Source organism: Numenius arquata, chromosome 9, assembly GCF_964106895.1.
Source record: "Numenius arquata chromosome 9, bNumArq3.hap1.1, whole genome shotgun sequence".
NCBI classification, from domain to species: Eukaryota; Metazoa; Chordata; class Aves; order Charadriiformes; family Scolopacidae; genus Numenius; species Numenius arquata.
In genome coordinates, this window is record NC_133584.1 from 4,791,888 (window position 1) to 4,819,483 (window position 27,596).

General features: G+C 47.6%; 1 protein-coding gene across 1 annotated transcript in view; it reads left to right on the forward strand.

Annotated features, from left to right (window-relative positions):
• Positions 1–27,596, forward strand: part of TNIK (TRAF2 and NCK interacting kinase) — a 167,361-nt gene that overhangs the window by 94,990 nt on the left and 44,775 nt on the right. The window contains exons 5-12 of the mRNA XM_074153949.1: positions 5,405–5,515; positions 7,889–7,979; positions 9,361–9,491; positions 13,923–13,977; positions 14,663–14,741; positions 18,906–19,081; positions 20,685–20,751; positions 21,557–21,761. Coding sequence (XP_074010050.1) covers positions 5,405–5,515; positions 7,889–7,979; positions 9,361–9,491; positions 13,923–13,977; positions 14,663–14,741; positions 18,906–19,081; positions 20,685–20,751; positions 21,557–21,761 — 915 coding nt within the window. The remainder of the gene's footprint in view (positions 1–5,404; positions 5,516–7,888; positions 7,980–9,360; positions 9,492–13,922; positions 13,978–14,662; positions 14,742–18,905; positions 19,082–20,684; positions 20,752–21,556; positions 21,762–27,596) is intronic.

Genomic DNA, 27,596 nt, shown 5'->3' on the forward strand with positions numbered 1-27,596 from the left:
TGAATTTCCTTCCAGACCAGCTACCTCTCCTCTCAATTTTGGGGCCTTTCTCATGGGCTAATGAAAAGAAAAGTGCTGCAAAAGCTGCTTTCCTTGCCCTGAAGAGTGCTGGGGTGTGAGGTTTTTTTAAGTCTATTTGCGGTGCTGGGGCTGGTGGAGGTTTTCACGGCAAAGCTCCCCAGCCTCGGAGGAGAGGTGTGCTGGTGTCGCTGTGTTAAATAGCTGTTGTTTCAGGATCTGATTGAATTAGGACTCGCGCGAACTCTATCAGTCTTGCCGTGCAGATAAAGGCTTGTTTATTTTTCATTGGCCCTTTGTTGAAATAAAACGGTTTCTGATAATGCCCAAGTAATTCTTTTTATCGACATTCGGGAGGCTGATACGGAAATAAAAACCAGGGAGCTCTTTCAGTGGAGATTAAGATCTCTCGGAAATGCGGCAGGCTTCTGACATGAAGTATTGTCATCGCTTCTGCCGCGGTGATGAGCAGGTCTTTCGGTGCTGGCTGCTCCATTCGATAGCAGCCACTCGCCCTGAAAGACGGGCTTTACTAAACAGACAGGTTTTCCTGAAATTAGAGGGAGGCACGGAGCGTATTTTAGCAGACAACAACGGAGATGCGCATTACAAATTACTACAGAAAGGTAGTAAAAGTCGTAGGGATAACCTTTGTGGAACATTTTAAAAAAGAATTAAAAAATAGGAGGTAGGCTTATTCCTGTGTTGGATGAAGTGTTACTTTCTGGGGATGCTGTGGACCTTCGGTAGGGATTGTGCCCATCTCTAACCAAGACAAGGGGGTCTTGGCCGGGGGAGTCTGCGGTGCAAGGGAGAAATGAGAGGGTGATGGGCTACAGAACCTGGGGAAATGACCCAGGGGATGGTGAGGACCCAGTTTATCCATTAACTGCTTCTTTACTGAGTTAAACTCATTAAGTTCCCCTTGCATATCTCAGATTTACTGTATAGGTTACCAGGATGTACATAACCTGGGGTGAGGGGGCATGTTTTGAGATTTTTGGGGTGGGTTTTTTTTGATGGGGCATTGATTAGGAAGTGTGAACTTCATAGGGAAGGTGACCCCATCCCAAAGGACCCCCTCCTCAGCCCATCGCCCACCCTGATGGCTGCTGGAAGTTGCAGGGTCTCTGCTTCCTTCCCATACATTAGCACGCCGTGTACATCCGCAGGGATGCCACCACGCTGGATGTTTGTCATCTGCCCTTGCCATCCATGCTGTATTGAAGCCGTGCATGGGGGAGTGGGCAGAGAGGGGGTTGCAGAGCATGGGGGCTGAGTGGGAGCCCACGAGGGCAGAGCCTGCCCGATGTGGTCCCCAGGGGCCAGCGGCACTGGCTGCCGATGGATGGCTGCCATGGCAACCCTGCCTGCGCCCGGAGCTGCATCCCTCGTGAAAGGGGGGGAAAATTGCTAACAGGCAGGTTGCCAAGTACCTGCTCATGGCGAGCAGGGGACAGAGCCGGTGGGGGTGGCCACCGGTGCATCCTCTGCAGTGGGTAATCTGGGGGGGGCTTGGGGAAGAAGGAATTGGGGTGATTCAGGGCTGAAGGCTAAGTCGGGATGGCATCGCTGCAGCCGTGCAACGCTCAGGACTGTCACTGCGTAGTTGCAATGTGCTTTTGTCACCGTGTCGAGCCGTAGGGACCCATTGAATCACTGCAAGGTGGTACGAATGGAGTCACTCCAGGGGTCTGGAGAGCAAAAATGGGGACAGATAGCCCCGTTGAAAATGGAGCATGAGCCATGGAAGCACTGGGTTGCACCTCTGCAGCTGGGAGCAGGATTGAAGAATATTTTGGGGCAGTTGCTGATACCTCGCATCGCAGGAACTAAATCATTAAGCATTTGAGAGGGGATGGGGTTTGGTTGAGCTGTAATTCTCTCTAGTCCCCCCAAGCCCTGGAGTGCTCCTCTGGCCCCCACCGAGAGCCCCGGGGCTAGCAGAGATGCTCTGCTGCTTTCTGGCTGAGTAAGCCAATGCCGTTTCCTTCTCGCTCTTCTTCAAAGCGATGTCAGTGGTGGAAACACCGCAAGGCTGTGAGCCCAGCTTCTTTTGCTGCCGTCCCCAAAGCTTTCACCCCGCTCAGGACCCGTGGTGGGGATGCTCAGGTTTGAGCCATTCCAGGTAATGAACATCAGCAATGGGAACAGAGGTCTTACTGGCCTTTTCCGGACCAGGGAAAGTGGTGGTGTTGATTTGAAAGCTGCAAAGGCTCTTTAAAGAAAAAAATTGTGAGACAGCAGGACACGGAGATTTACAGCTGCTGCTTCTGAATTTGCCTTGCTTATGAAGTTTGCTGTCACTCTGATATGAAGAGCTAAGTAAATGCTAAATGAACTGTATTTAAAAATACTTCCTCAATAAATGGCCTTGCAAATTAAATTTCAGAAGATGATCTTACCTTTAGCCCATCTTGATGATAATTTTAATTATGGTTAATAAAGATTCAATCTGCATTTCAAGTTTATTGTCTTACCCCCATCATGACTTCATCCTTTAACAACATTGGTAATGATGCAAGTGTGTGCAGGGCAAAGCACTCACATAAAGGCACAGGACTGGTGAGAAAGTATCTTAGTGTAAGTGCCACTTGAAGCCTTTCCTAAGTATTCTAAGCTCTGTCCTAAAATCAGGTGGAACTTTTGTTCCCTTTTCTTTTCTCCTGGAAGGCTGTTTGATGGTTTCCAACCTAAATATACCCATAGGGTGTTGGTATATTGATATTATGCCAGTATCTACCTTGTTCTTCTCCCTCTCTCGTGCTTACCTGTCCATACTGTTGACGGTATATGCTCATATCCCATGGCCATCCATCCCCTGGCTGGCTGAACAAGTCCTTAGGTGCTTTGAGAAGACCTGTTCATCTCCCTGTGCCTGCTCCAGTGTGCATTTATCGTTCTTGGGCTCCATCGCCCAGCAGGACATGCAGTGCTGTGGGTGAGATCTCACCTGGCCTGTTGGTGACTCTTTAGCCATCTCCTCTGTTTCTCCTCTCTTTGGAGGAAGCTGTAGGTGGGTCTTCTGTAGCGTTCTTCCTTCTGAGGAACAAAGGCGCAAAGCGCCACAGCAGCCAGCTTTCCTCCCATTCCATCCAAACCTTCTGGAAACGGGCATCCATCAGCTCTGCATCGCAGACAGAGATACTCAGGCAGCCTCCTCATCTTTCTGGTGCTTGTTTTCTTGGAGAACTTGAGGCAGAGCCTTCGGGAAGTGCCTGTTACCAGCACATGCACTTTGCTGAGCCCCCTCGTCTCCTGCCCAACTGGACCTGGTGCCTGCAGGTACTGCCAGATCTACTGGTGCTGGATATTTTCCTATGGATGTTAGGGGACTGTGCAGCTCCTAAAAAGCCAAGTTGGAAATATCGCTCTTAGGTTCATCTCTCTCTTTCCCTCTCTTTGTTTTTTTTTCTTTTAATCTCCAGGACATTTCGCAATTACAGATTTGGGATACATCGGCAGGTAGCCGTATTATTCACCGCCTGGTGCAAAATTAATCTTTGCTCTGTGGAAATCAAGGAGAGGGGGAGAGGACCGAGTGAACTGCCAGCTCCATAAAGATAATCTGGCAAATTAATGGATGCACTGTGTACTTTTAATAAATAGGATTTCTTCCATCTCCTTTTAAGCACCATGATTGCCATACTTAGCATAGCATGCCTTTCCTCTTCCTCCTGCTCCAAACCCTGGTGAGAGCCTGTGGATGGATTTCCATGGAAGGGGAATGAACAGGGCAGCCTTTTGGGTTGGAAAGTGTTTGTGGCTGGCTCAGCTATTCAGGATTTTCCTTTACACGCTTGCTGCCGTGGTATCCCAAATGCTCATTTAATCAGAAACACATGCAGACGCTGATATTCCCCATGTGTCCATCGGCCAAAGGGAAGAAAGAGAGGAAAGGCAACTTTAAAACCAGTTGTTCCATTATTCCCCATGACTTAGGCTGTGTCCCAGTGACCCAACTGGATTGCAGATCTCCTGTTGGGGTGAAAGAACTGTGAGCCCCGCAGCAGCATTCCTTGCCTTTGCACAGGGCAGGCTTTGGCGAGTCACACATCCCTCTTTTGAAGCCAGTTTCCTGACGCAACAGGGATATACAAAGAATTTTTCAGCTGTCAGTTTAGGAAGAGAAGAGAAACGTAATACCAAAACTAAAGATAGGTCAAAGCCAACTAAGGTATAGTCTGCTCAAGTATTTTATTTAACCCGAAGGTTTATAGCAGTACTCTGGATTTTATGATCGTTTACTTATGACAGTCTTTTAAATCCCTACGTTTGAAAAATTTGGTTAGAAGTAACCCTTCTGCTCTGTTTCTCTCCTCTTGGCCCATGCTTTTAATAAAGTGATGTCACTTGCTTGGAGAACATTAAATGCCATGTAAGCTTCATGTGATAAGAAACTTTAAACATGCACGTTGAAGAATCTGGCAAGGCACGACTTGTAAGGGAATATCTTCTCGTAGCAAGCTGATCTAATTGGAAAATGTGGCTTCACATCTGAGAGAAACACTTCTATAGGTCTTGGAGGAGACTTGGTGCATACGTGGGCTGTGCTTGCTTTCTGGAGCACGCTGATGGCTCCTGCACGCACTGGGGATCCGTGATGTCCCTGGGAGGCAGATGCGCATCCTGTGCTATTTTTATAAGGTTTATTTCACAGTTGCTCAATGACAAGATTAAGTTCAGGCCCAGGTTAGATCCTTGTACTTTTATATTAGATGTTATGAAATTTCGGAAGTGGTACAAGCAGCGGTTCCTAGTCTCGTTTGAACCAACCTGAGGAGTAGGACACCATCTCTCTCCTGGAGAGCCTGCAGCTGTCTGAAAAGCTTGTCCTTGAGAAAAGTTTCCAGCTCAAAAAGGCGGTCCAAAAAAAAGACCTCCTGGAAGAAAAAAAAAAAAGAAAGAAAAGAATACCTGGTTTTTAAGGTTGTAGGAAGCTTTCTGATGTCTGTCTTGTTGGCTTCGCATTTTCAGAGTTTAAGAACTTAGGTGCAAGAGGTAGAGTTGTGCTTGTTTTGCTGTTGGTGCTGAAGATTGACCATAAGTAGAAAGTAGGGTATGTAGCGGTGGGGTCTGAGATTTCAAGTTTTCCAATTTCCCCTGCTGATTTTTAGCACTGGACTGATTCCTCTTTATTGTTCCCAGCCTTCTGGAGAAGCAACAAGCCTTTCAGGCCTTCCAGCCTTTTATTGTTTCATTTTTATAACAAAAACCATGTGGATTAGAAGCTGATAGGTTGAAGATTATGTCCTGGTGGCTCTGCGTAGCGCTGCAGTAGCTCTGCAGTGGTGTTGCTGGTGTGATGGTCCTACCCCGGGGTCGGGCAGCCTGCAGGATGCTGTCGGTGTCATTGCAGTAATTGTGATTTTGTTCCATTTGGCAGCTGGTGATGGAGTTCTGCGGCGCAGGCTCCGTCACCGACCTCATCAAGAACACGAAAGGGAACACCTTGAAGGAGGAGTGGATCGCCTACATCTGCAGAGAGATTTTACGGGTATGTGTCCAAAGGGAGCTGAATGTCAGGGGTTGATGGAGTATCACGTTTGGTGCTTGGGGGACATGGGAAGCCTTCTGCTCCACAGGCTTCGTGGCTGCCGCCCTGCCATGGGCTGGAGCCTCTTTGGTGCCGGTAGGCATGAATGATTCATGTGCTTGTATGATGCATAATAAATAAGCCCTATTTAATGTCCTTTAGCTCTGTTAGTTCCCTGACTCTTAACCCTCTTTTTCCTTCAATAAAAATATAATGTCCTTTAGTATTAACAGGGCAAGGATTTATTTACGTTAGAACTACATTTTCAATTAACAGAAAGGTGAGGACTGATAAAGTCGGTGGAAAGAATCTTCATGATTAAAAACCACCCCATGTTTTATTAAATCCACATGTCCCTGGCTTTAATGAGGATGCTGCAGCTTTCATACCCACAAGATAAATGTTGGACTGGAACGTCTTAAAATGGGCCGTGCCAGAGTTTCCTGTACTGGGAGATGGCAGCTTCAGAAAAGGCCTTCTTCATTTTGCACAACTGAGGTCAGATGATGTGATCGTAATGGTTGCTCCGACATTAAAATCTATTGCTCTGTGAACAGGGGTTTTGTTCAGGAGAAAACAGAAATATCAGGCACGTGAAGGAAACCTGTAGAAGAGTCATTCGAGTGATAGGATGAGAAGAAATGACCTCAAGTTGCACCAGGGAAGGTTTGGATTGGATATTAGGAAAAATTTCTTCACCAAAAGGCTTGCCAAGCATTGGGACAGGCTGCCCAGGGAAGTGGTTGAGTCACCATCCCTGGAGGTATTTAAAAGACGCATAGATGTGTCACTTAGGGAGATGTTTTAGTGGTGGATGTGTCAGGTGTTAGGTTAATGGTTGGACTCGATGATCTTAAAGGTCTTTTCCAGCCTAAATGATTCTATGAAAGAGAATGAGGCAAAATGACTGCTCCGAAAGGAGGTGTCTGACACTGTCGCTGCCGCTGGTGTCCGGGGGTGACAGCACTTCTCTGTTGACCCTGAATGTCACCATCTACACCAGCATGGTATGCAGAAGATGCTGGCGCTGTAGCTAATCAGTTGTTGTAGGGACACTGCTTTCAGTGCCAGGAAAGCACAGTTACATGGGCTTATTTTAAATATATGAGCTCTGTGAGCCTACTTCTTAAAATAGACCCTGGCAGTGAGTCAGAACCCAGCCGCTGACTCGTGTCCCAGGGCCACCATCGAGTGTCATCGCTCACGTTTTGGCCGCGCGTTGGGTTGGTTGGTTGGTTGGTTGGTGACCTCCATAGGGTTTCAGGTGATGAAAGGCTTCCACCTTCGTGCTGCAGAAGGTGACTCGGTCTTGGTTCAGACATCGATGGCCAGTTGTAATTCTAACACGAGGCTCAATCCCATCTTGCTAAAGGATTTATTGAAATTCAGTGACATTTTCACTTTGCCTCCAGTGCACAAAGGTGCCTCTAACCGGGTATAACATGGCTAAAAAAAGGGCTCCTGTACAGATATAATCTATTCCATGGTGTTGCCCCAAGGTAACGAGTGTAAAATGACTAATACCTACCAACAGTGACAGCAGAAATTATTTTCTTCCTCAAATATGAATGTTTAATGTGAAATGTAAACCTAATGCAAAATTAGTTTTTGAAGTAATCCATATTTTTACTAAGCTGGCAATATAGGTGGATGTTACTTTGAAACTGAAATAATAAGTGAACGAAATAAACATGTAGGTTGCAAAAAGAAATTAATGAGCTAATAAAAAAGCAGAACAGAAAAGCTAGTTTACCTTTAGCCTTTGAGACAGGCTTTTAATTTGAGCTATAACTCCATTAGGGATTTGTGCAAGTTATAATATTTGTATTTGCATGGTAGCTTTTTTTAATATAAGCTTTTCAGTGTATTGAAGTCCCATTTATTGGTTTTTTTTTTTCGTTTTCTGGATGATGGGAATACAGAAAGGAGACAAAAGCATTCTATTATTTCTGCTACAGAAGTGGCTCCCTAAGGCAAGGGAGCACATGGGGGAAAATATGTCTAGAGAAACGGAGGAATTTGGGTTAATATTTTCCTGCAGAAACTGAAAAGGTTGGGTTTAATACCTATAGGATTGATGGTTCCCATCTCCTGCTATGGAGAGCACCCACTGTGGCACATAGAGCCCGTTGGTGGGCGTCTCGCTTGCCGGGCATGTCCTCCCAGCGTGTGACACAGGACAGTGTTTTGAACACACGATAAACAAAAGCGTTCTCAAGTGCTTAACTCCAACTGTGAATCTTTCATTTCTGGAACGTAATTGGTTGAGGAGGAATGTCAGAAAATAACATGCTTTGAACTTGGATTCCTCTAACCTTTCTCTGAATTCTCTAGGGCTTGAGTCATCTACACCAGCACAAAGTAATTCATCGAGACATCAAGGGACAGAATGTATTGCTGACGGAAAACGCAGAAGTTAAACTAGGTAAGAGTGGGTTAGAGCTCTTGGAAACTGCAGGAGGGCTGGCTGGAGAGAAGCAGCAAACCTGACTTGTACATGGCTTGGAGAAAGGGGATGGATACTAAGAGCTGCTGTGTGTTTTTTCATGTGCCAGCCTCAATAACATGACCTTGGATGTTGACCAAGCGCTGTGCGACAAACTGCTGGTGGTTGATGGCCAAGTTCTGCCTACAAAGATGTGCTTGTAGTTGTGTTTCTGTTCAGACAGGTAGTTTGGGCAGCTCTACCATCAGATCAAGACTAGGTTGGATGGGGCTTTGAGCAACCTGGTCTAGCAGAAGGTGTCCCTGGCCATGGCAGGGGGCTGGAACTAGATGATCTTTAAGGTCCCTTCCAACCCAAACCATTCTATGATTCCATGATCATAGTCCAGCCAATTTAGTGCCACATAATCCAGATGTTTTTTTCCAAGCCAACCTGTTGGAGAGAGCTTAATTTGCAAGAACTACTCCGAATTTCATAAACGATGTTAATTGCCCTGGAGAAGACCAGGCATTCACATGAAGATCATCTGGAAGACACCAGGTCAGCAGAGATAATGTGCTGATAATCCCCACTTGTCCAGCACCAGTGTTATTAAGGCTGCCTTTGCATGTTTTAATTTATGGTAGTGATGAAAGATCTTTTACACTGGTAAAATGAGGTGCAAGCCTTGTTTTCCCATGTCTCTCCTCTCTCTGTACAGCAGGATGAAACCCCATCTTAACAGATGGCACCACCAGCTCGTTTGGCTTTATGCTGGTGAAGATTCCCCTCCAAGGGCAAATTCTCCAGGGCAAATCTCCAACCGTTGTGTTGCGCAAAGTGAACTTAGTGGACCATAGAGTATTCTCTCATTGATTTGATTTCATCAGTTTTTGCTTCATTTTGCAGCTCTGCTTGACATTTCCCTATGGGCCTTTGTCCTTGACCCTTAGTTCCTTACGCCTTTTGCATTTCTGCCATTTCCAGCAAGAATTTTGGTAGGAAAATGAGGCTTCTATCAAAATTTGGCAGGCTTTAATTCAGATGAGAAAGCACAGAACAAAGGCTGCTACTTATTCATGTTGCTAACCCTGTTTCTCATTAGTATGAGGAACTGTGATTTCTTTTCATTGCCTCCTGGCAAGGAGGAAAAAGCACAGGGTTTTGTACAAAACCTGGACATCAGATGATCAGGTTTGTCCTTGATTGACCTCTGTTGATCCTGGCAGAGATCAAACGGGAATGTCTCTGGCCTCGTCCTTCTCTCCTGACCATGCAGAGGAGTTGGCCTGAATGAACTTAATGTTGTACAATCAACAGAAGAACGTTGCTGAGGTTTGTCCCCGACCTTACCATGATGCCCTGTTGATCTGATCCACAGTGGATTTTGGTGTCAGCGCTCAGCTGGACAGAACGGTGGGCAGGAGAAACACCTTCATCGGAACGCCTTACTGGATGGCCCCCGAGGTCATTGCCTGCGACGAAAATCCCGATGCCACTTACGACTTCAAGGTACCTAAACGAGCATCTTCCTACTCTTCTGTACCTCGTTACAGATGTAATTTTTGCAGACTCTTGCATGTTCACGAATAAGGCAGGCAAGGAATTAAAGCAGCACTGTGTTTCTGCTTGCAATGAGAGTTGTTATCGTAAACATCTGAAGAGGGTGCTTGGTGTGGTCTCAGATTTTGTGCCCCAGTACCATGAACTTGAGCACTCAGGAACTCAGTTTATCCTTGCAGCTCTGCAAAATAATGCTGGTAGGCGGCAGCGTAGTCTCCTCCTTTCTGGCTGTTGGGATTTTGGGATGCCTAGTCAGGTCCAACCTGAATTTTTGTTGGGCTGTTCACATGCCCAAATTTCCGGTGAAGAAGTCTTTCCCCACACTGAGAAAGGTGCCAGGCTGAGGCTTCTTACCTGCCAGCCTGCTTTTCAGTGCTGCCTGTTTAAATACTACAGTCAAACATGCCGTATTTGCTCTATTTACTATGGAGAGAAGTCAGGTCATGTCACGTTCAGAAAGGGCGAAACCACATCTTCTGGCGAGCAGGCTGGTGTTCGCAGGGACATCTGAGGGCTGCCACACAATCAGACCTTTTGGGGGGCTGACCTACTTTTCACATGTCTCTGTTGCCCGTTTGAAGTGTGTTTTTTGGATTGGTGGCAGCACACAACGTCGCTGCTGAGTTGTAAAGTGGCACAGAGCCCTGTGCCCCGCCACAGGTCCACAGGAGGGTTGTGAGTCCCACCTGCCCATTCAAACTACAGCGAGGTCTGATGTTTAAAGCGAGGAGAGCTTAATATTTTTTAATTTTATTTCTGCCTTACTGCAAGTTTCTGGACACGCGTGTGTGTAGAAACGTCCCTTGGGTTTTGTCCCTTGGTGTTTTGAAGCATCCAGAACTTGAATTTCTAGCTCCAAACCCACTGAGCGTGTCCAGAGAGGAGAACAAGGCACTAACACATGAGCTGAGACGTATCTAAAGCTCACTGTACCTCTGTTCATGGGCGTGCTGAGAGGTCACTTCACAAGGTAATGCTTAAAAAGGACTTTTGAGACCCTTTGGTTTGGAGCTAGGTAGTTGCTTTCTAACAGTTGGACGCTGCAGTATAATAGTGCAACAGCCCACCATCGTGGTACCATTTGGGGTGCAGTTACCAATCGCACCGAGAAATTTTTAAGAGATGAAGGATTTCAAAGTAGGCAAGCGACGCCTTGGTTTTGCAGCTATTTAAGTGCATCAGTCAACTTTTGAACTGATGGTTTTCCAGAGAGCGGCTCTCCAGTCGGAGTTCAGACTCCGGGTTACATAAATTGTTAATGATAAGGACATGTAGGAATAGTTTAATCTGCAATTACTTAATTCCCTTTGATTAACCAATTACAACGGGCGTTTCCTCCACTCTGCTGATGGCAGCGCTTGGTAGCAGTAGCTTCGTGCTAGACGTTCTCGCCGCTTCTCCGATGGCAGCCGCCTGCCTCTGACGATGCAATGCTCTAATTAATCCCGGCTTTTTATTATTATTATTATTTTTTAAAAACGACTGAGTTCTTCTGCTTCCCACCCTCAGAAAGCCCTGAGGTTTTTCCTCTTTCCAGAATAACTAGGGCACTTAATATGCCGTTGCCTGATGCACAAGCGCCGGGACCAGAATCTCTCTATTGTCCCCAAGGATCAAAGGCTCGTAGCGAGCCGGGCGCTCGGCGTCTCTGAAGTTGGCATTGACCGTTTTCCCTTGGCTGGGGGTATGAAACAGAAGGCTGGGTGCTGCCAACACGCTCCCTGCAGGGTGTTTTCGGAGCCCGTGGTGATGTGGGGAGGGGGGGGGAGAGGAGCCACTGGACGTTAGTCCGTACCCCGGGTCACATCCCTGCACCTGATGCTCTGGCTTTGAAGTGGCAGCAGGGAAAATGTAAATGACAATTACTTCTTTTTAAAAGGGATGCAAATCAGATGCTCTCAGGTTTAGCCGACTGGCTTAAAATAGGGAATACAAAAGATGAGATTTACAGGGTGAAAAAAGGAATCCTCGTGAGCTTAATCTGTTGGACAAAAAGCCTCTGATCTCACTGGTTTCTTAGCCAGAAAGAGATGCCTGTGTAATCTATGGAAGGAGGCAGTAAATACCTCCTCAGAAAAATAAACCACTTTAAAAAAGAACAAATAGAAACCCCACATTGTTGAGGTTATTTATTGGTTTTTCCCCCAGCCGGTCTTCCTTTTTTCTTTAGAGATATCTGGTCAATAAGCTTAAAATCAAAAAGCCAGGGGGGAAGGAAGCTTGCTTTCCTTCCCAAGTCAAGACAATACAAATATATTAGCGTGGTGTCTTTTTGCTGCGTGGACTGAAAAGCTTTTCAGACTCAAAAATAAAAACCCACACACACAGAAAAAACCCAAAACCCAACCCTGAATTCCAGATCATTATAAAATGTGTGCTTCCCACTGAGTTTTCTGCTTTCTCTGGGAGACTTAGAGAGGTGATAATCCCTTTCTGTATTGCTCCAGCTTTAAGATCACTTGGCATCCTTTGTATAATACTGGGCACCTCGATATGGAAAGACACACTAGGAATTTGGAAGGAGTTCAGCGGCAACCCAAAGGGAAGGGGTCATGCCTGCTGAATCATGTGGAAAGACTGCGATAATTAAGTATGCGGCAGAAATCCCAGCAGACCAGAAACAAAGAACGGATGAGACTGTCCTGCGAAAGGGCTGGAAATGAGATTTGAGAGAGAATTTTTAAGCAGGTACAAAGATGTAGAGCAAGGACGTCATTTGTTAAGGGAGATCCTGAGTTAAAAAAAAAAAAAAAAAAAAAAGAGAGAGAAAAAGTGCCTTGAAATTGAAAATCTAAGTGGTCTTTCCTGGATGGCGTATGTGAGAAGGTGCTTGCAGTCCCTAGAGGCTGCCTGTAGCTCTGGCCAAGCTTTTGGGCCTCTGTGTTGGGAATAACAACCTTTCTGGGATTTACTCTCTAAATGGCAAGTTTAGAGGCTTGAGGCAGTTTGGAAAGGGCAGCTCTTGAAACCGAGAGGAGAAACAAAGAGGGGCTGCAGGGACGTGGCAGAGAGCAAGATGCGAGAGCTGGAGGCGCAGGTGGAAGGGTGGAAGGCAGAATCCATCCCTTCCACCCCGAGATGTACCTATTCGCAATGTGTTTATTGGTTTTGATCTGCTAACTGGAGGTTAGGTGGTCTCCAGCAAACATCAGGCTTATTCTGGTCCCCTGTGCACCTGCACCTTCAGCCCTTGCCCTCCCATCTCAGGCAGAAGAGATGTCCCAGAGATGTGTCAGAGGCTGCGCTTGAGGTGAAGGCACCAAAATTAGTCTGGGTCCTGTTCCCAATGCATCGGGTGCCGGGTTGTGAATCATTAGCAGCCTTATACACGGTGTCCAGAATAATGAATTAGCCGCCTTCTGCCAAAAAACCAAGTTGCGGCAGTGCCGTTAGGGAAAGGTGCTGGTTTTCTCTCGCCAGGCACGTACTGTCTCTGCCTCCCCGTCTGGTCCAGGAAGGCAGAGCCGTCCTCTGGGGCTCGTTACCAGATCTCGGAGGTGCAGCCACAGCTCATCAGTGATGGTGGGGTGGGGAGCAGGCACTGGAGGGGAGCTCAGCGCTGCTCTCTGGCAGGGAGCTGGGGATACAGATATCCCTGTTGGCAAGGGAAAAAATTGGAGGAAAAGTGATACAAGTATGAAACCAAAGGAGTTTCCCAAATAGGTACATTCTCTGTGCTCTGATCGTTCAGGAGACTCAACCAACCATGTGGGCCGAGCAGGGCTTGGGAACAGGGTAAATAAAAGTGCCCATTTCTCCTTTCATTTGCGAAACACCACTTTTCAAGCTTCCATTTAATGAGCAGTCTGTAATACAAGGGTCTCCTGAGGTATCTCAAGATACTTCACGTTTTTAATCTATTCCAGGCAGCCTGTTTCCTGTGGATCTGTATCAAATCCATGGATGTATCACCCAGCTTTAAGCGGGGAGCTGGCAGCCAGGTCTGCTGCTTACCCCAGCCGTGAAGCCAGGGATTAGTTTGTCACCAGCTCATCTGGGAGCCAGGAGTTTGTTCGTTAGTGCACAGGGCTCATTAAGACGGCCTCATCAGGGGGACCTTCAGGTCATCAGCATCTCCCCAGGCACGGCTACTGGGAGCAGTGCCTCAGCGAGGTGGCCGTGTCCCACACCGAAAATGCCTTGAAAGTTTTGAAATAAATCTGGGGATAAACAGCGGTGTTGGGAGCCTCCTCTAAAGCCCTGACACGCGGCAGGAGGAGGGGACAAGCTCCTAAGGTGCGGGTCCAGGGGCTTGCAGAGGAGACAGACCCAGCTCACAGTGCTGAGCTCCCCAGGCTGGGGAGACCGAGATGGTTCCCACTTCATCCAATGTGACGATGCTCCCCTGCATCACGTATGTCCCTCTGTTTTCTTTTACAGAGTGACTTGTGGTCTTTGGGGATAACAGCCATCGAGATGGCAGAAGGCGCTCCCCGTAAGTAGATGCATCGCTCTGCTTTAATTAACCCTTGGGTTGTAACGTGCCGGGGTTTGCTGAGCACCAGCCGGCACTCGCTTCTGTGCAAGAAACACCGTGCAAAGCTTTTCCCATGCAAAGGTTTTCCCAAACAGCCTGGGCTTACTGAGATAGAGCTTGCAGGGACTGTGGGGACAAAGCTGCCAGGCCAGCATGGCCCAGGGGACAGGATGGGCAGTGAGCAAAGGGACACGGCCCTGCATGACTCTTGATGTGTCACTTGGGCGCTCTGGGACTCAGTTTCATCAAATGAAAATACAGATGAAGATAGGGAGGGAGGACTGGAAGGTGGTAAAACGCTGCTTCCCAGCCCTGGTCAGTATTTACTGATGGATTTACAAATGTGAGTAAATAAAGGAGAGGGTGGTGGCACGTGGTGCAGCTGTGCCATTGCTGTCAGCACTGGCAGGGCGCTGGGGACACACAGGCCGCTTGGCTGGGGACATCAACTCTCATCCCAGCTCCAGGCTGGGTCTGCAGGGGGTCGTCTCTGCAAATTCTCCTGCCATGCGGGTCTTGTGGCTTCAGAGGAAACCCGGCTCTCCCCGTTTGTGTGTGCAGCCTGTCTTTAGGAAACCTGGGCGGGGGGGGGATGTCTGTGAGATGCTGTGCCGTGTTTAATGCCTCTCCTTGCACGTTGCAGCTCTCTGTGACATGCATCCCATGAGAGCCCTCTTCCTCATCCCCCGCAACCCGGCCCCGAGGTTGAAATCAAAGAAGTGGTGAGTCTCTTCCTCCATCTTCAAACGGCTGTAAAAAGGTCTCTGGAGCAACTTACTTCTGCAGCCCGGGCGTGCTGGGGATTAGGTGTTTATATTTATATAGCTCTGAGGGCCAGGGATGGTCTCTGGCATCGCTCCGGTGAGTGCAGGTTTGGATCCTGATCTGCTACGGAGAGGCAATTTGGTGTACAGGAGTCGTGCGCCGTGGGATGGAGAGCTTCCCAGGGAGGCAGAGAGGGGGATGCTCTCTGATGCTGCCCTTTCCCGGTGCACAGTTGGCTTTTCCAAGGCGGTTTGCGCAGCCCGAAGCCAGATGACACTTCGCTTGGCTCCCATTTCTTTCCAGTCAGGTTCCGTTTTCAAGTGGAAACATGTATCCAGGCCAAAAAAAAAAAAAAGGATAGTTTATCTTGAAGGCCCAGGAATGCGGAGATTTGTACTTAGTTTGGGCTTTATTTTAAAATTTCGCAGGAAAAAATACATCACTGTTTTGAAAAAAAAGCACAGCATGCCAATAAAACCCGTAGGAAAAATATTCCCGAAGCCCAGCAGATGTTGTTTTGTTACTGTATGTTCTGTACCGATGGAGCTAGAGTCCTTAAAAACACTCATCTTTGGTTTGTGCTGTTTGACTGCTCCAGGTTCAGCAGTGGTTAGGTCAGGAAAGATCTGCCAGATGGGAGAAAGACACCACTGCCCCTTGGTCCTAGATAGGCTGGGCTTGTGGAGGGAATGTTTGCCTTATTCCTTGAAATTATGCTCATTATCCTTTTCAAAATGGAAAAAAAAAATAAGAGTAATTGCTAGGTATTGAAAACACTTTGTGCCAAAGCAGCAGGTATTTTCTTGCTGGAAGAGGAGAGGAGCAAGATGGGTCTTGGAGTGCTCTGCATCAGATGCATGGAGTTGGGTTTTAGGGTCAGCCCCCTAAAAAGTCACCCAGGCTTTGGCAGGAGGCATCTTAATTTTGTCAGTCCGATCATCAGCTGCTCCAGTACCAAACCAGGAGGAGACGGACCTTTCCTGGCTGGCTCTTCAGAGGGTGTCAAAGGTGCTCGTTCTCCTTGTGCAGCCTTTTGAGGATACCATTAGTCAGCTGAGAAAATAGTTTATATGCTTGTGTTCTACCAGGTCGCCAGTCTCCTACTTCATTGTACTCTCACTGCTACAGCACAAAATGGATTGTAAGAATTCAGAGTTTATCTTTCATAAGAAAGTGCTGTTTCTTCAGCACAGGTTTCCTCATCCTCCAGGCAAAGGGAGCTGAGGAAGGCAGGTTTTGAGCAGAACATATCCCTATTTCCTTAAGGTAAAAAGGAGCTGGTGTGGAAGTAGTATTTCCTTCCCTGCTCTGAGATATCGGGATGTGCTTTGTGAGAGCCAGGGTGTTGCTTGGCACCACCTTCCTGTCTCAGGTTTGCACATCTCACGGTGGTGAACCATGTTGGTGTCTGCCTGTGGTCTGTCCAGGGCTGCTCTGCCCACACCAGGGATGGGATCCCAGGTCCTTTGAGAGAGGGATTGCTTTAGAAGTCATAGTTTAATGAAACTCCAGCTTCAAACCCCTCCAAGGGTGCTTACCTGGCCTCTGCTACCCCTCCATGAGCAAGCAGAGCTCAAACCTATATCCATCTTCCAAGCTTTCATTGCAATAAGAAACTCCAAAGGACCCAGATGAAACTCCAAGCCAGTACGACTCCACCAGTTCATTAAGACCAATTTTTTTCACCGTTATCAGTGGGACACCGGGCAAACTTGCTGTCCTCAGCTCATTTCTCAGCTGGAGGTTTCGGACTTGGCCAGAGTGGGTCCTGGAGCTCTGTAAGCCCAACCCAAGAAGGCTGGAGATTTTTGACTAGGCTTTACCAGTGGCTCTCTGGCAGCCAATGGTTTTCACAAGCAGAGACCACAGGAGAAAAAGAAAATGAAGAAAGGTCCAACTTGAACCTTGAGTTCATCCCTGCTTCTGTGTGCAGCAACACGTGAAAGTACACCAAGTGGGCAGGCCATCTTTATCCCCATGTGACAGAAACAGCAGAGTGACTCCAGCACCTCTGAGGGAAAGTGAGAGAAATCTGAGAGGGAAAGCAGGCATGGAAGCTGCCCCAAATTGAGACTCCCAGAGAGGAAAAAAAATACTTCTGTTGCCTACTTAATCCTTGAACTCGCTTTTAAAATAGTGCTGCGTTCCTATGAAATTGAAGAGTCTTTGGTATCATTTTCTTTCCCAACTAAAACCATCCAGCAATGAAGCTTTATTTTCTTCTTCCTGCCTTTTGCAGGTAAAATGAACTTGGACTTTAGTGATGTCGTTCCCATACACACTACCTAGCCCTGCCTTAAGAGATGACAAAACCTCTTTGTTAATGAGGTGATATTTGCACTGCGATACCACTTTCCATCTGAGCAGCTGCAAAGACTTTACAAACATTTATTTAAGCTTTGCAAACCGCAGGAGCTGGAGGAGCGCGTGGTTCATGAAGATGGGCTGACAGGCCTGGGGAAGAGGATGAGATGTGTGATGGTATCCTCCCGGATCAGAGCCAGGGAGAAAGCCCTTGTCTTCTGTTCCAGCCCTGGTGAGGTCTGAACTGTGCCTCTGGACAGCCATGCTTTTTTGGAGAGGAATATTTCAGGAAAACCAGAGGCATGAGGTGGTCCCCATCCATAGCTGCTCAGCCGGCTCAAGGATGCAAAGGTGTCTTAGGACATCACAGGACACTGGGACACCCATCCCCAGGAGATGGGCAAACCCATCACTTACTGGAGCATAACTTTTTAGCTGCTTCACCTTGCCCATGTTTGCAGGTGCTCTGGACCATGTGTCCAGGACCTGAGTCTCTCCAGCTTCACACCAACAGGGGAGAATCATATTTTAGAAGCGGATTTTTTTGGCATATCACACGGATTGTCCCTTCTGGAATACACCGAGACACGGGGTTTCTTGAGGCAAGGTGGGGAAGGAAGATTTGCTTGTTAATAAAGCTGAAGGGAGGATTTAATTGGATCCAGTAGCATATTTTATTTTTGCATCTCAATTTGTATGGATTAGCACTTAAAAGATAAATCAGTTTTAGTCTGACAGCTTAAAAGTAAAATCCCTGAAAGCTTATTGTTTTACTTCTAATGCAATTCTGTAGTATCTGTTGGCTTCTGACATTAATTTACACTCATTTTCCTATTTGCTAAAGCAACATAGAATATAGTGGCCTGTCAACATCTTTCTGTCTTGTAAATCCCTGTTCTCTTGGGTTCATAATACGGTGAAATTAGTTCCAGGAAAACTTTTGATATGCAACACTTGAGACTAAGAGAAATTTGTTTATTAAAGATTTGGCTGAAATTGCTTTAGCTGAGATTGAATTTAACTGTTTGCTGTGAGGAGGGGCTGGGCTCCGTCACCCGCAGCCGCATTCCCACCTCTGCCCAAGCCATGATGCCTGAAGAGCATGTCCCATTCACCTGGGTCCGTGATCAGGGGGACTGGGGAATGGTGGCCCTCAGGACCTGGTGGGTCAGTAATGCTGCTGGATCTGCCCATGAGAGCAGGGAAGGCTCTAGGCAGCGACCATCACCCAGAGGTTGTCTGAGCTTTAGCAAGCCATGTAACTTTGGGTGGTTACATCTAGAAAAACCCATCAACGTAGCTTGTCCCGCTCATCTTCAGAAAATTACATCTCTTGAAACACCGCCCAGGGCCACAAAATATGTGAAACAATCCATTAAGGAATTGCATTTATAGCCGTGTATTGCATTTATATCTATATTTCTATTTTCAGTTTCTCAGGGTAAAGGGAAGGGAGGAGGAACACTTCTTAGCATTTTCTTGGTTGCCATTGATGACATCTGGCTTTGGTGATTCCCCAGTCATAGTGATGGCTCCCAACTTCCTCCAGACTCAGCAGAGTGAAGGCATAGATAGGAGCATGCATGGGAAGAGTAAGAGAGGATAAAGTGAGAGAGGACACATGTGATGGTGCTGCTTTGAGACCGTGCTAAGCATCAACTGAGAAGTCAACGTGAATCTGCTTGGAAGGCTGCATCTGAGCAAAAACTGTGTAGCAGCCAAAAGATCTCAAATACCCACAGGTTTCTCACTTCCTAATACAAGAATCAATGTAGTTACCTGTTTTTTCAATACCTTCCTTTTGTGTCCTGGATCAGGTCTAAAAAGTTTCAGTCCTTCATTGAGAGCTGCCTAGTGAAGAACCACAGCCAGAGACCAACCACGGAGCAGCTGATGAAGCACCCCTTCATCCGAGACCAGCCCAACGAAAGGCAGGTCCGCATCCAGCTCAAGGACCACATCGACAGGACTAAAAAGAAGCGAGGCGAGAAAGGTAAGTGGAGGATCTGGGCAATCCTTGACCTCTGCCATGTGCTTGGAGATCCCTGGGGTAGACCAAGGGGCATCCGTGTGGCCAAAACGTATGGGTAGAAGAAGGAAGGCAAAGAGGACTGGATTGCTCATGGCCTCAGTACCAATTTCCCTTACTCAGATGGCCAAGTTTGTTTGCAAACTGGTTGAGTTAAATAAGGGTGGTACTTCTGTGTGATCATGCTTCTTACAGTTTTGAGATCAGATTATTTTGATTTGATTCCTCTCAGTCATTGAAACGAAAATAAATACCCATAACAAAAAAATCAGTGTTCATATGAAGCCTACAGGTGATTGCCATTAGAGCTAAGCAATATTTTTTAATCTTTATTTTTTTCCTGTTGAAAAACTGTTGTCTCTTTTTGGTCCAGGTGGCAATTTCCACATGGAACATTTAAGCTTTGATTCATTAAAATGTGTGTATAAAATTCACATCTGCATATATATATGTTCTGGCGGGTGGGAGGGAGAAGCTGCTAAGCTGAATTTTCCCCAGTTCACATATTTCATGCCAAGTCTGTTGATCTACGTGACGTTCACGCTGCACCAGCGATGAGCAGAGTTGTGCAAACGAACATCTAGATAAGACCCTTGCCCCAAAGCGATTCCGTTGACGAGGAATAACCTATTAAACTGAATGTTTTTAGTGAACTCTCCAGGCCCTAGCAAAGTCCTCTGAAGGGAAGATCAGATAGCTGAAGAAACTTGTTAAAGTATTCAGCTGCTTGTGAACTGAATTTTAATTTGAAAGCTCATTTGTAGAATTCAGCAAATTGATACGTTGCTATTTCTCTTCTTATTGGTAGCAGTATTAATTTTTCATGCCTACCTTCCAGCCCCTTGTCATAGATTTCACTACAATCAAAACAATAAAGTGGGATCCCAGTGAAGTATTAAATGTGTTTAGTCTGGCAAATGAAGGTTGGACCCTGGAGATGGAGAGTAATTGGATAAATGCAAGCCTTTCTTTTACTATCATTCCCTTCATCCGATAAAGATGATATCCCAATAGAAATCACAGTATGTAGCACAACATTGCAGTTGGGCTTTTAAGTAGATGTCTTCATTGCCTGAAAAATTCATGGATTTGCATAGGAAGAGCATATGTTTAGGGAGAGAGGAGCTGGTGCCTTCAGAGCCAGAGTTAAATCCCACCTTCCAGTGCCCGCAGCTTCAAGAGCTTGTGGTGCACCTCCTTTTGAAGAACCCTCCAGAAGAAGGGGAATGCTTACTGTGTCATATGGGGATAAATTCTTATTTTACGGGTCCTTGCATTGAGTGTCTTTGGTTGTTGGGGCCATTGCCTGCTGTGCTGGTGATGCCCGTGGCACTCTGGACGGGAGGCAGCCCCTTCCCGGCCAGCACCCAGGGGGACCACCCGTGCTTCCCTGGCCTCGCAGTACCCCCATAAAAACCAGAAAATGCAGAGAAATCATGCTGCTTGTTCTTTGTCATGCGAAAAGAAGAGAGTTGTCTGTTCTACCTTCAGAGCTCTGGGGCTTTCAACCACTGGAAAAATAAATTTGAGTCCAGCACAGGGCACTGATGAGCAATTCTGTTCCTAGATGAGACAGAGTACGAGTACAGTGGAAGTGAGGAGGAGGAGGAGGAAAATGACTCTGGAGAGCCCAGGTAAGGATCAGCATTTCATATCTGCCCTTACATCTCTTTAACTCTGTATGAAATCAGCTTGGATTACAGGCTCATGAGAACCAGAAGTGGAAGAAGGACAGTTTGAGCACTGAGTGCCGTTCCCTGGCAGAACAGAGGATATTCCCTCTGCTAGACGGGGCGTGTGTATAAACTGGTGCTATAGATCATCCTAGACAAAAGCTGAGGAGGAAAACCTGGGTGCTTCATCATCTGCAGCGCGCTGTGGTGCTGTCATGGGAATGTGGGTATTTAGATGTGGAAAAAACGGGAGGTGAAATTAAAGAAGACTCCTTAAGATGTGATTCCTTGCATCCCAGTGTAACTCCCTATTTCCATGTGACTTTTCACCATGAAACCTCCCCGGTGCTGCTGCAAGCACGGTGGGGCTGGAACTTTCTTTCTTTGGTGACATTTTTCAGAGCCGTTGCAATTAGTATTAGGTTATTCCATTATTTCAGTGAGATAATGTAGTATTTTAATAGCTGGCAGTGATTCATGCTAGATGCGCTTTGTGAACAGCTAAATATAGTGTGTGCCACTGCAGCACAAGAGGCTTTGGTTAGAAACTTAATGTAAAGGCAACTTTTGTCAAATAAATTACTGGTGAGCCATGCCCTGGCACTTGTGGTTCCCCCATCCCTCCATCCGCTGCTGCCCAAGCTCTGTTGGGTGTTGGGATGCTGCCGGGATGAGCCACATTGGGAAACCCACCACAGAACTTCCCCTGGCAAAGAGGTGTAAGGATGCGGGAGGGGATGTTCTCTGATGCTTCTCTCCCGTCCAGCTCCATCCTAAACCTGCCGGGAGAGTCGACGCTGAGACGGGATTTCTTGCGGCTGCAGCTGGCCAACAAGGAGCGGTCGGAAGCGCTGCGCCGGCAGCAGCTGGAGCAGCAGCAGCGGGAGAACGAGGAGCACAAGCGGCAGTTGCTGGCCGAGCGGCAGAAGCGGATCGAGGAGCAGAAGGAGCAGAGGCGAAGGCTGGAGGAGGTAACTGGCCAGAGCCGAGCAACGGGCTGGCAAAGGCTGGTTTTGGGCGAAACAGCAGGATTTTCTGGTAGCAGGTCCCAAGTGACTGTTCTCAGCCTGGTTTAAGAAGATCACCTCCTAACCTCTCTAAGTGGGTAACCCCAAATGTTTTGTCCCACTGGACAAACCCCCCACTCCTGCTTTTTGCATACCAGCCCCCAGCCACTCTCCTCACCGTAGTAAGCGTTGCCAGCTCTTGTGAGGGTAATAGAGCTGCTTTGCTATAAATAAACCCTTGAAATACCACACTTAAAAGGATCCCTGGAACTGCTGAGCAGAGGTATCGTCCCCATTATTGGGGTGACAGCCCTGTTCAGTCAAGGTGGGCAAAACTCATACTGGTCCAGGCATCTGTCAAGTTCATTATCGTTATTTGCTGCTGTGGACTGTTACAGTTGAGAAGAAGCTGAATAGCTCCATTTGCCCTTTCCCCAGATCCATATGCCACTTGTGTCCCCTTTTATCCCCAATTTCAACTTCAGTCCTTCCAGTCCCTGCCAATTACGATTTCTCTGGCAGGGGAGGGGCAGACGCCTGCCTGACTTGTGCAATGATCCATATATGCCCCGAAGCATAAGATTTCATTACCCTTGTCTTAACATACCAGCTACAAATGCGATCGGTCATAAAATTATCCACCCCATTTAAAATCCAGCTGCAGGATTTGACCGGGTGACTTTGGGTGTCCGTCAGATGCGCAGCCTGGTTGCATTCTCTGGTTTAGCTCTCGGTTCCTGGATTGCAGAAATCCACCAAAGAAGAATAGGGGGGGGGTTCTCCATTTTGGGGGAGTTTTGATATGGTTTTGCTTAAAGAAACCCACTGCCTTGCACTGAACCCATCCCAAGTGTCTCATTGAAGGGTTCATATGTTAAGGGTAATTAAATTAGCTTTCTGAAGAGGTCACTGATGTGTCTGAAAAAAGGACTCGCAGTAAATGGGCTATTAGAGCAGCCACCCCCTTAATTTGCATGAGCCAGAGTGTCTCTTAGATATAACCTGATTCTCAGTGTGCTGGGTAATGCCCCCAGGCCAGGGGCGCAGACAGGAAGGAATTTCAGGCAGCTGATGGCGATGATGGTGGTGATGGTAGGGGGCCCCTCTTTGAGGTGGTTCTCTGAGCCCCTCCGGGGCAAAAACCAACAGGGGCGACTCCCAGGCAGAGCATTTTTTCAGTCTGGTAAATATGTAGGTTGTCAGAGCACAGAGCATCACACGTTCAATACGTTGTAGGTCAGGCTTTGCTCGCCTCTCCCCCCGCCTCACAAAGTCGGGGAGATGCTTTGAGAGAGGAGGGGGCTTGCACGTAGGCGGGGTGCTGCTCCCGTTGCACCCCGAAATCCCCTGCCCCAGCAGATCTGAGGACTGTGGTAAGGAAGCCTGGCTCTGCCTTTGTCCCAGCCTGCTTGCTGCAAGCGGTACAGGAGCAGAACAACAGCAGAATAAAAGCAGACAGCAGATTAGCTGCAATCCTGTAACGAACACAATGCTTGCTGCTGTATTAATACGTTCTCTTCACATTGAAGAAAATTGTTCTCTCTCTTTGCCGCTTCCCAGGCAGGTTTTGAATGGAGGGCTAATCCCCTTGCTAAGCTGGCGAGCTCTGCCCTGAGCTACGGAGGCTTTGCCTTGCGGTGCCCGGCTGTGCACAGCCCCCCCACCCCACCCCTGGGCTCCCCCCGTCCCCCCGTCCTTTCCCCCATGTCATTACAAGCTAATGCCACCATAGCCAGGATTTAAAATCGATGCCGCTGTTTCTGGTGGCTCTAACAGCCCCCCTGGGCTCTTCACCCATCGCCTTCTTCCCAGCTGCCTTACAGTTTCCAGACCTGAATCGAAAGGGAGGGATTTTCTGGGGCAAAGCCGGCAAAGAGGCGTTTTCATTCTTCTCCGTATCAGAGAACTGGGGAAAGAAGGATTCATCCTCTGCCCTCCCCAGCACGGGTCCAGTGGCATGATCCACCGTGGGTTTAGACAGGATTAGGGCAGAGCGGGCAGCTGTTTGCTGGTGGCAGTGGTGGCCCCAGCATCTTCTTGGGTGACCATCTTCTCTGGTCCATCTAGCTGGGTTTAGTCTCACCTGCATCTCCAGCCACGGAGTGAAATGAACTCTCTCCTCACTATTAGACACCGTTTGCGTGGCGAAGAAGAAACGTAGCCGAGTTGCTATGGTGAGGATTAAAGCAGGAGTCCTTGAAGAGGTACAAACCTTCTGTTGCAAACGTGGTGGGTTGTGGCAGCGGTTAAGGAGGGACGCTCCCCAGCGTGGCCGGCTGCAAGGTGTCGTGTCTCTGCCCTGGGCTGCTGTAGGAGAACCAGAAAAATAGCAGAGGCGGAGATGAGCAAACAGAAAGTTTTGTTGCTGCTGCAGGGAGTGGGCTAGAGGAACTGCACAAGTGGCTTTGAGCATCCTCCCCTTGAGCTTCTTGCTCCTGGAGGAGTCCCAGCATCTGCCCTGAGGAGGGATGCTGCCTCTGCCCAGGGACATGGAGAGGGGTTTGTACCCCCAGGCTGTCCCACTGTTGCCAGCACAGCCGGCCAGTGGTGGATATAGTTTGGTCTTTATGATCTTCTCATGTGTTTGGGGGCAGGAAGCAGCTGATGGCCAGAGAGAGGCTGTCACAAGCAGCGGCTGTCACAGCTGTCCTGAGTTTGGTATTGCTGCCTGGAGGCACCTGACACATTCCATCTATGTCACTGCAGTTTTGCTCCAGAGAGCATAGAATCATGGAATGGTTCAGGTTAGAATGGACCTTAAAGATCATCCAGTTCCAACCCCTCTGCCCTGGGCAGGGACACCTCCCACCAGACCAGGTTGCTCAAAGCCCCATCCACCCTGGCCTTGAACCCCTCCAGGGATGGGGCAGCCACAGCTTCTCTGGGCAACCTGTTCCAGTTTCTCACCAACCTCACAGGAAAGAATTTCTTCCCAAGATCTCATCTCAATCTCCCCTCTTTCAGTTTAAAACCATTTCCCCTCGTCCTATCGCTCCAGTCCCTGATAAAGAGTCCCTCCCCATCCCTCCTGTAGGACCCTTCAGGTACTGGAAGGCTGCTATAAGGATACTGAAAGGCTGCTTTCAGCAGCAGCGTTGCTCCAGCTTTTGTACCCGTCACAGCAGCAGCCAGGGGTTTGCCTTTTGGCCTCTCTGCTTTTTCCTACGGTACTTTTGCACTAGCTTCAGTTCATAGAATCATTCAGGTTGGAAAAGACCCTTGGGATCATCGAGTCCAACCATCAACCCTTCTCTACAAAGTTCTCCCCTACACCATATCCACCAACACCGCATCTAAACGATTCTTAAACACATTCAGGGATGGTGACTCAACCCCCTCCCTGGGCAGCCTGTTCCAATGCCCGACCACTCTTTCTGTGAAGAATTCTTTCCTAATGTCCAGTCTAAACCTACCCTGTTGCAACTTAAATCCATTCCCTCTCGTTCTATCGCTAATTACCTGTGCGAAGAGACCAGCACCAACCTCTCTACAGTGTCCTTTCAAGTAGTTGTAGAGAGTGATGAGGTCACCCTCAGTCTCCTCTTCCTCAAACTAAACAATCCAAGCTCCCTCAGTCGCTATTCATAAGATTTATGCTCCAGGCCCTTCATCAGCTTCGTTGCCCTCCTCTGCACTCGGTTGCTGAGTCTTGGCTCTGGATTTATTTTGGTTAATGGGGACATGGTTCCTTCCATGCTTCTTTGTGGTCTGACTAAGATGGGGTGTGCCTCCAATAGGCACCACTGTACCAGCAGACCGGTGGAAGGCTCAGATTACTGAATTTTCAAAACAAACTTGACCTTTAAAACCCAATAGAGCATCCGGGACAAATAAACACTTGGAGCTGGTGGCTTTTGGGGCTCCCTAAGTCAGCCTGTTTAGTACTGCCAGGCGTATTACTGTGTTTATAGAGAGTGCTCTGACTCATCGGAAGACGCCGTGAAGGTGGCCAGGCTGAGCGAGCGCAGCACCGAAAGGATTGACTTCGGAGGATGCCAAGCTCAGAAACGCCTGGAGTCAATTTGTACTGGAGATGCACAGCAAAAGAGCTGGAGAAAGGCTGTTAGTGGGATAACTGGTCCATTCCTCTGTCAGAAGAATGATGTAGATTTTCTGGTGGTTTTCCAATCTTGTTTTTAAATACTGCCGAGGAAAGAGCTCCCACCATTTCTGTTCCCTCACCCAGCAGAGCTCATAATGAAGGAATCCCATTTCTTCCATCATCTTGATCTTCCTAACCCAGGATTTCTGAACCTCTCACAAAATACCTCTCATTTTAGGGCCTTTTGGGGGAAATCCACCATCTCATAGTGTTTCTCAGGCAATAACATCAAAAGCATATATAACAAAGTTAAATGAGGAGGTCTGCTGGTGGTCTCCTGATGCACCTTCACGCTGCCCCCGAGACCTGCTGCCATCCTTTGCGTGCCTCCTGGCATCTGTCGGCCACTTGAGTCCCCTTTCTCAACAGCTGACCAATTTCCTTCTTTAAGGCTGAATCTTCTTCCAGGCAGCCGGAGAGATTTAGATTTGCAGCTGTCTTTAATTGCAGTGGAAGTAAAAATCCCCGAGCTAGCTCTGAAACCGGGGCCTTCGTGGGAGCAGAGTTGCAGCTTTGTTTCCCCTCGTGCAGAAAGTTGGTCTCGTGAATTCAAAATGTGCACCAGAACTAACTGGAAAAAAAAAAAAACCCAACCCTGAATTACAGATTTAAATATCAATAGATCAAATAGCACTAAGGGAAATATTTTTGTAATGCAGAAGGATGAATAGGCTTGAATATGTTTTAATTTTTCCCTGTATATACATATATTAGATATATATAGTTCCCTAATAAACCCTCCATTTGTTGCTGGCACAGGATGAGCGTTACTGCACCAGTTTAACCACCAAAACTCCAGCTGAGCTGTAGGAATAACACATCTCCCTGTCAGGAGCATTATTAGGGATCCTGCAGGACAAATCTGTGAGACCCCTTGGCAGCAGTGGGCAGATGCAGCTAGGGAGGGGTTTGCATAACCTCATTTTTCTGCCACGTTGTGGATTTTTTTTTCCTTTGTAGGTATAATACGAAGGTCAGATCTTTACAGGGAACGTACATGGCAAATCTAAGCATCTTGCTGTTTGGATGTGAGGTTTCATTCGGTGCAGTTATAGAGCTGGATGTTCAGGGGATAAAAAAATTGGTGCAGCTCCTTTATGTGTTAACCGGCAGAAGACCCGTCTGCTGGAAGCTCTTATAAAGCAACGCAAAAAAAATTCCAGCAATTAATTATAGATAAAGTTAGCCTAGCTAAAATAGTGGTTGGTATTTTCTTCTGCGAATGCAGGTGTCATATCGCTTGTAGGAATATTATCATTAAGATGACAGCCTCCTCACAGTAATATTGTACGTGGGGGCACTGCAGTGGTCCCAGCAGCAGTCCTGGACCCATTTCCAAGGACAGCTGTTACAGCAGCTCCGATAGTACACGTATGTAGTTTTTCTTCGCTTAGAAATCATGTAGAACTCATAAAGTCTGAAGCACAAGCCTTTCCCTGCATGGAGCATCCCTTCCCGGTGATCCCGACTAAAAGCTCCTGTGATGGTTCACGGCGTATCAGATCCCAGTTTGTGGTGGTGGGAAGTTCTGACCCAGTTTCTCCACCAGTGGGAAACACCTCTCCGCTCCAGCGCTTGGTGTGTCAGGAAAGATGATGTTCCAGCCGCCATCACTCTTTCCCTGGTGGCTCAAATAAATGAGCCTGTCACAACAATGCCACCACCTAGAATATTTGTTTTCGTTTGTCACTTGGAAT